Source organism: Phoenix dactylifera, chromosome 15 (genome assembly GCF_009389715.1).
Source record: "Phoenix dactylifera cultivar Barhee BC4 chromosome 15, palm_55x_up_171113_PBpolish2nd_filt_p, whole genome shotgun sequence".
NCBI classification, from domain to species: Eukaryota; Viridiplantae; Streptophyta; class Magnoliopsida; order Arecales; family Arecaceae; genus Phoenix; species Phoenix dactylifera.
The window spans coordinates 10704130-10712525 of NC_052406.1; the positions used below are offsets into that span (position 1 = coordinate 10704130).

At 55.1% G+C, this 8396-nt stretch overlaps 2 protein-coding genes across 2 annotated transcripts; both read right to left on the reverse strand.

The window, feature by feature from the left end:
- Positions 1 to 2620: 2620 nt before the first annotated feature.
- On the reverse strand, positions 2621 to 3598 carry LOC103711587. Its single transcript, XM_008797798.2, has one exon. It carries the CDS (start codon positions 3596 to 3598, stop codon positions 2621 to 2623), a length of 978 nt encoding a protein of 325 aa, XP_008796020.2.
- An 835-nt stretch (positions 3599 to 4433) lies between these two features.
- On the reverse strand, positions 4434 to 8396 carry LOC103711575 (LRR receptor-like serine/threonine-protein kinase GSO2). Its single transcript, XM_039134415.1, has one exon. The coding sequence runs from the start codon at positions 7621 to 7623 to the stop codon at positions 4690 to 4692; it is 2934 nt and encodes a 977-aa protein (XP_038990343.1). The 5' UTR covers positions 7624 to 8396; the 3' UTR covers positions 4434 to 4689.

Here is an 8396-nt window from a genome sequence, read left to right on the forward strand (position 1 = left end):
TTGCCACCACTTTGTATAAAGTAGTGCACAAACTGATCGGTCTAAAATGGCTCGGCTCGGACGCATCCGTTCGCTTAGGTATAAGCGTGACAAAAGTGGCCTTCCAGTCGTCAGGCATACCTGACCGACTGAAGAAACACAAGACCGCTTCAACCACTGCGAACCGGACGATACTCCAATATCTCCGGAAAAAGAAAGGAGGGAAGCCATCTGGGCCCGGAGCCCTATCCTCGCCCAATGCCCAGACAGCCTCTCGCACCTCCCCCTCCGTCACTGGTCGAACCAATAGTGCATTCGCAGCCACCCCAATTTGGGATTCAGCTCTCGGGAGCAGGCCGACGACATCCGACTCACTATCCTCCGTCCAACGGGAGCGAAAGAACTCGAGTAGGATGTGGCTAATTGCCGAATCATCGTCCACCCAATGGCCCCGCTCATCCCGCAAGGAACGAATAGTGTTTCTCTGCCTCCTAATAACCGTCGATCGGTGAAAGAAACTAGTGTTCCGGTCACCCTCTCTGACCCACTGAATTCTGGATTTCTGTCTCCAGAAGATCTCATGTTGGCGTAGGATCGAGTGGTGGGTGGCGAGTAGTCCCCGGAGGCTCACCATATCAGCCACGGGGAGCACGCCCACCTGATCCTCCCTACTTTGGAGGTCAGCAATCGCAGCCTCCGCATCTTCCAGCTTTCTAAAAATATCACCTACGACCTCCCGATTCCAGCGACGTAGCCGTCGCTTGGTCAATTCCAGTTTTCGTGAAACCCTCTGCATGGCGTCGCCGTGGACCGGCAGACCCCAAGCTCCCCGGACAATGTCCCAGGATTGAGGGAAGGATAGCCAGACTTTCTCGAAACGGAATAGGCTCTGGTGACTCGAGCTTGATACCGTCGAGAACAGCAGAGGACAATGATCCGATGTAATCCGAGAAAGATGGCCAACCCTATAGGACGGGAATCTGATGAGCCAGTCTGTGGAAGCAACAGCCCTATCCAGTCGCTCCCACACCCTAGCTCGTCCGGATTGGTTATTACACCAAGTGAAGCGTGGACCGGAGAAACCCAGATCTACTAGGCCGTTCCGCGAGAGGAAATCGCGGAACTCCCTCCTATCCACAGAGTCAGTGAAGGCCCTGCCTCCACGTTTCTCACTCTCCTCCAAGATACAATTGAAGTCACCCACCATCGCAGTCGGAAATCCCAGAGCAGTTAGGTGGGTGAGCTCGTCCCACAGAACCCTCCTGGTTCGATGGTTCGTACTAGCATACACACCGCACAAGACACGGTGCAGCATTGGGTTCCGAGATGATCATGATGACCTGTTGGGAGCAGTTATGGAATACGTCAATCGTAGCCACACCCCGCTTCCACAGAGCCACAATGCCCCCCGACAACCCCTGGGAGTCTACTGCATAGGACTCCCAGTCAACCTCTAACCGCCGTAAGACACGACTAAGTCCTCTACCGGAAAGTCGTGTTTCATAAAGTAGGCAGATCTCCGGACTATGGATCTGGACCAGCCGCCTAAAGGATGACATAAATGACGGCTTTGCCGCCCCCCTACAGTTCCACGCAAGAATCCTCATGGGGAAAAGTCCGAGAGGTCGGCCACAGGCACATCAACCCTCTGGGCCATAGGGTCCATCTCCACCTCGCGATCAGGATCAACCTGCTGACCCTCATCCGTACTAGTCCCGGACACGGCTCGCAACACAGCCGCCTTCACCCGTTGAACGACGGTCGAGTGATCCATGGTCGAGCGAGTAGCCCCCTCATGACCACTCGGGTCCCCTACCCCTGGCTCCACCAGTGCAAGCGTATCCCGCCCCACCAAAGGGTCACTCATGGGACAGTCAGCACAGACAGGAGCCTCGCTCGTCCTAGTCCTATCACCCAGCTCTGATCCACCAGAGGCGCCATCACCCTGCCCCATATCCACCTCTAGAGGGCCTAGAGTAGTGGGGCTCACAGACGACGGAACCGCCCCGGAGGCGTGGGCCCCAAAATGGAACCCACCATCACTGGGCCCCGCCTCCTGGGCCACAGGCCCAATATCAGGGCCCATAAGGCCCCTTTGGGCCGTAAAAAGGTCGGGCCCAATAAGGCCCGTTTGGGCCGTGAACAACGCCAGGCCCCCGCCCACGGGGGCCTTCCCAGGGTCCTCCGCGCGTGGCCCAGCCAAGCTGGGCCACGCGCTAATCGTCGCGCAACGGGCCTGGGAACCCGTCGCGCGATAGCGCCCGTACACCCGGCGGGGCTCACGTGCCCCGCGACCTCCCCCGCGGCCCGCCCGTCCCACGCCCTGCAGGCGGCCCGCATCCAGGAGCGGCCCAGCGTTCCTGGGCTGTTTCTTGGGTCCAGAGACCTGCCTCGGCCCGGTTACCGAGTCCACACGTCCCGCGAGTGAGTCGCCGGACGTATCAACTCGGAAGCCCTCTTCGTGCCTAATGGGAGCCGGGACCCCCACCGCCGGCGGGGAATGGCGACGGGCCGCTTTAGTAGGCTTTTGCCAGCCCTCTAGGTCTGGCGGGGACACCGGAAGCCTGGGCGAGGCAACCGGCGAGGGCGGCCAAGATGGAGGCGCTGCGACTGAGGGCTCCGTCGTCTTCCCCGGCTGCGACTACGGCGGACCTGTCTCCCGCATCTGCCGAGAACGAGTCGTTACCAACCACGGGCCGTAGATCGGCCCGCGGATCTCCTCCCCCGGAGGGCACCCTTCCGCCGGCGCCGGAGCCCCAAAACGGCACCCTGGCTCAAGGTGTCCGATCCGACCACACCGTACGCATAAGTCCGGAATACTCTCGAAGACGAACGGCTGCCAGAGGGCCTTCGTCTTCCCGAGTATCCGGATGCCAGGGAGGAGGGGCTCAGAAGCGTCGATCGACACCTTGACCCTCGCAAATCCCATAGCTCGGCGCCCCTCTGTGACACCATCCACCGCCAGTGGTCGCCCTGCCTTGCCCGCGATCTCCAGAATGGTCGCCGTCGACCAATACTCTGGAGGGAGCCCAGGCAGCCGAAGCCAGACCACCACCGTCTTCACCGGATTTTCCCTAGGTAGAAAATCCGGCGTCCACGGCTCCAGGGCTAAGAGCTGCCCCGCCACCACCCAGGGCCCTTCCGACAGGGCGCGGTCCCGGACCTCCGGCGACCGGAAACGCAGCGCAAAGTGGTCATCGGCTAAAGACACCGCCACCACCTCCCCTGGTTTCTTCAGTCGGGCGGCCACATCCTTGGCCACCCACTCGACCGGCACCCACCGGCCGAGGCTCCGGCCGACAAGCGCCAACCCTTCCCACTCCCGACGGGCAGCCTCAATGGGCTCCACCGAGAGCTCAAAAACCGACGAAAAGTGGTAGCACAAGCGAGCCACCTCCGTCTCCGTCGGCCGGTGAGTAACCCATGGAGCCGGCCGCGACCGGCCAGCGGGTCTCTCCCCTTTCCGCCCCAGATTCGTACCTTTGCCTTGCGCTACAACCTCCGCCCACGTCCTTGTCGTCGTCCGGTCCTTACCTTCTGCAGTCGACGGCCCCGATGCCTGCTCCCCTGCCGGACCCGGCGACCCATCCATCGGCTCCTTCCCCTTCCGCCTGGCCATAGGTGACCTGCAACACAAAAGACACAGAGCAAACCAGCGCCAACAGAGCCCTTCTCACCGCAGAACCCCGGCCAGCAGCAGCTCACCGAACATCGGCGAAGAGAGGGATTACCAGACCTCTCTCTCCTCAGAGTTTCTCACTCTAAAGAGCCGTTACGGGCGTATTACAACCAATGCTTTTCGGGCTCTCTTTAACGGATGAAGAAAAGTTTCTCGGATGGTATTCCTTCAGTAATATGATTTTGATCAGCGAATGTTTTAATAAGCATGCTTACTATTTTTTAAGACTTCCAACTTCGTCTGCAAAAAATACAAAATAAAAATAAATAAAAATGGAAATGATTTCACAGTAACATTTGATCGGAAACCAACGGTCCCTGTTAGGCCAAATTAAAGTGGGGTTGGATGCCGATATCCAGCAACCATCAAATCAATGGACCGCCGCTCTCATCAGCCAACCTTTGCTTGCCGCAACCAACCGCTGGAAAAAGCTTGGTACCTGATTGGATATTTGGATCATCTCAAACCGCCATCGCAAACTCTTTTCTTGTTTTTTTTTTCCGCACCGTCCGCTGCGGCTAATATCAAGTTTCTATTCAATCAAAATAGGAATTGAAGCTGAGAGGGAAGAGATTCGTTTTTAGATTATGTTCGGACGTCAAATAGTTAACTAGGGAGAGATAGATTGAATCATTGATAAAGTGTTTGGTTGACATTTTCGAAATTAGTTCAATTAATTTCCAAAAAAAAAAAGTTCAATTTATTGCGGAGAAAGTAAACAATTCTCCCGTGAAATAAAGTTAGTCAGATTACTGTACTTTCTGGGACATGTATCGATTAAAGTGATCGTGGCATTTTGAAGAACTTTATTAAGCAGATAATTAGCATCCAAACAGGGTGCAGAATCCAACACAATCATGCGATCTTTTGACCTCCAAAACGAAAATTCTCCGCACAGAAAAGCTAAAAGGAAAAAGCCGGGGGACCGAAGCTAGCTCCATGTCGGCCCCCCGCACCCGCTTGCCAGAACGAGAGATGCATGAAAGAGGAAAGTGATCTCGAAGACGAGAGAGCCACTGCATCCGATCCCACTAAAGAACTTGGCTCGCACCCACGAGTTTGTCCACTTGCATGATCTGGCGAAGGATGCATGCCTCGGATGTGGAGCTCCGTTTGTCGTCTGGGGAAGCAGCAGCCACGCACATGGAGTGGACCCTCCAATACCTTCTTCCGACCTTTTGGCTGCCATCTCCCCTCCATTTGTTCTCCTGATTTGCCTCCTGCTCCTCGCCGTCCGAGTTCGAAACGGAGACTTCCCTCCAATCGCTCCACATCCTGATGATTATATACAGCAGCACCAAACAGACCGCAGCTGAAACAAAGGCTATCGCTGCCGTGATGCCTGCCACTTGGGCATTCGACAAGCGCTTCGCGTCGGAGCCCGAGAGAGGGGTGCATGAAGCCAGTGGCGCGCCGCAGAGCTGATTGCCCCCCAGAAAGGAGCTGGATGGAAAGTTTGACAGCGCGGCGGGGATCGGACCCTGGAGAAGATTATTCGATAGGTTCAGTTGGTGGAGACTGGTGAGTCGCTCGAGGGAGGGAGGTATCGGTCCCTGGAGCCGATTGAAAGAGACGTCGAGTCTCTCCAGTTTGATCAGATGGCCGAGCGAAGGAGGGATTCCTCCAGATAAATGGTTTCGACTTAAATCTAGTACCACTTGCAGCTCGGTCAGCTGTCCCAGCTCCGGCGGTATCCAGCCCGACAGGAAGTTGTCGGAGAGCCGCAACTCGTAGAGCTTGTCGCAATGCTGAATCGCGGAAGGTATCGGACCCGAGAGATGGTTCCTCTGCAGAGCAAGAACGTTCAGAGAAGTGAGACGTCCCATCTCCGGCGGGATGATGCCCGAGAGCCTGTTGTCATGGAGAGAGATCTTAAGGAGGCCCGAGCAGTTCCCGAGCTCCGCTGGTACGTCGCCACGGAAGTCGTTGGACGAAAGGTCGAGCTCTCCAAGAGAGCGCAAGCTTCCGAACCAACGAGGAATCGTGCCCGTCAACCTGTTCCCGCCGAGGAGGAGGTGGGTCAGCTGCCTGCATTCCGAGAGCTCGAGCGGGATTCCACCTGTGAGATTGTTGGATGACAGATCGAGGAAGCCGAGCCCCTCCAGCCGGCCTACCTCAGCCGGGACCGTGCCGCTCAAGAGGTTGCGGCCCAGTCGGAGACGGGTCAGGTTCCTTGCTTCACCGAGCACCGGAGGAATTGCGCCGGAGAAGCTATTGTTGGTCAGGTCCATTTTGGCGAGGGCTCTCGAGCCCAGGAGGGGGGAGATGCTTCCGGCGAACCTGTTGTGGGAGAAGTTGATGATGGCGAGATTTTTCAGCCGGAAGACCGACTCCGGGAGAGGTCCTTCTAGCGAGTTGTTGTACAGCGTGACGAGGCGGAGCTCGGCGAGGAATCCCAAGGTGCGAGGCAGAGCCCCAGAAAGCTGGTTATCGGCCAATGCCAGCGCCTGAAGCCTCCTGCAGTAGCCCAAGCTTGGAGGAATGGGGCCCGACAGCTCATTCTGCCTCAACTGGAGCACGACCAAGTTCTCGAGCCTTCCCATGGTCTCAGGGATCGGCCCGGTGAAGTGGTTCCCGAAGAAATCGATCTCTTCTAAGCGCGAACAGTTTGTCAGCTCTCTCGGGATGGTCCCTGCCATCTGGTTCTCGTATAAATAAAGGAGCGTCAGCCTCTGCAGCCTCCCAATTTCAGCTGGAATCTCACCTGTGAGCCCATTGTGGAAGACCGAGAGCATTTCTAAGTCGCTCATGTTTCCTACCTGGGGCGGCAGCACTCCTACCAAGCTGTTGTTGTGGAGAACGAGGTCGACCAGGTTTGCGAGGCGGTCTATATCCGATGGTATACTTCCACTCAGGCTGTTGTTCGAGAGATCCAGCGATCGGAGCGAAGCGCAGTTGAGGAGTCCTTCCATCGTGCCTGTGAGGTTGTTTTCGGCGAGGAAGAGATTCCGCAGGCTTGCGCTCTCGGGACAGAGGTTCTCGTCGATTCCGCCATGGAGGGAATTTTTAGAGAGGACTAAATACTCCAGACTGTTGAGATGCCTGGTGGAGAGGTCGATGGCTCCAGATAGATCATTATCCGACAAGTCCAAAATTTGCAGCTGTCTCAGTTGATTCAATTCAGGAGGAATGGCGCCGCTCAGTCTGTTGCCGAGCAAATTCAGGTATGTCAGGCTCGAAAGGTTTCCAAGCTCGATGGGGATGGATCCGGACAGCTGGTTATTCATCAGATTGAGAATTTGCAGTGCATTCAGTCCTCCAACGGTAGAAGGAATCCCTCCTTCCAGCCTGTTGGCGGCCGCTGACAGGACCTGAAGTTCGCCGCAACCACCGAGTTCTGGCGGGATCAGACCGCCGAGCCTGTTATTCTGCAAGTTGAGCGATTTCAAATGCTTCAAATTTCCCATCTCCTTCGGGATCGTCCCATTCAACTGGCAAGAAGCAAGACCCAGAATCTCTAGTTCGGTGCAGCTACCAAGGTGAGGTGGAATCTCTCCCGATAGCCCGTTGTTTCCTATTCTGAGAATTTTGAGCTTCTTCAGAAGGCCGAGCTCCGGAGGGATCGGGCCGGAGAGAGAATTGGAGTACAGAAACAGTTCCCTGAGGTTCTTGAGCAAACCGAGCTCGGGAGGGATCGCTCCGGTGAGGGAATTCGAAGATAGATCGAGAGTTTGCAGGGAAACTAGGCTTCCCATCTTCGATGATATCGAACCAGACAGCCCATGGCCCGACAAGTTCAGACCCAGGACATGGCTCCGGCTTGCCAAACATGCGACGCCATTCCAGCTACAGATATCGCCACCCCCCAAGGACCAATTAGAAAGAACTCCTTCCAGGTCGATGAATTCGGACTTTATTTGAAGAAGTGCCTCGGAATTCGTGGATGCATCTCCACATGCAGTTACAAGCAAAGTGCTCAATACTGATAAAGCGAGCCTCATGGAGTTGTTCTGAATGTTTTCCATTCCAAAATCCGTGCCAGATAACAAGTATGAACGGAGTAAACTTACAGCATTTTAAGATGCATGAGATCTTGCAGAAGATTTCAGGTAGCGCGCGAGAAGAACGACGCTCCGTCCGGCACGAACACGAGAATTTTTTATCAACCAGGAAGAAGAAACAGGAGGAGGAAGAGATTTTGGACGAGCGGCTTCAACGCAATCTCATGAGCTGCTGGGAATTTGGTGGGTTCAGTTGATACGGGAGCAGCTCCACCCATACACAAATTCATGAGAGTAGGGTAAAAAGGCCGCTGGAAAGTGATGGGAACTTTTCAAGGGTATGGTCTTAATGAGATGGCTGCTCTCCTTTCTTTTCTGGCTTAGAAAGTGCTTTATTTCAGAAGCACGTCTGGGGAGAGGTTTGGAAGCGTGCGTTGAGATATGACGGGACTTTGGGCATGCCGAAGAGGATAAGGAAAATCCTCTCGCAACTACTGGAAAACTCAAGAAGTGGGCTCCACATTTCCAATCTTTTCACCTCTCAACATTTAGCATCCCCCTTCTCATTCCGTTCTCATGAATTCAGGTATGTGGCGGGTTTATTTCATGATGATTTCACGCGCCTATGATTCTGATATTTTTGATGACAAGTACCAGCCGGATGGTGAATTAATTCTCATTTTTTTTTCTCCGAACAAGATAGGCATTGGTGGGATTCCAAATTGAGGTTTAGTTAGGCAATAATTCAACCTTTTCAACTCGATCACATGAGGCCTCTTGCAAGCAGAAATATTAAA

Bases quoted from the DNA above. Each gene is read 5' to 3' on its own strand.
- LOC103711587 (XM_008797798.2), bottom strand. From the start codon at position 3,598: ATGGCCAGGCGGAAGGGGAAGGAGCCGATGGATGGGTCGCCGGGTCCG.
- LOC103711575 (XM_039134415.1), bottom strand. From the start codon at position 7,623: ATGGAAAACATTCAGAACAACTCCATGAGGCTCGCTTTATCAGTATTG.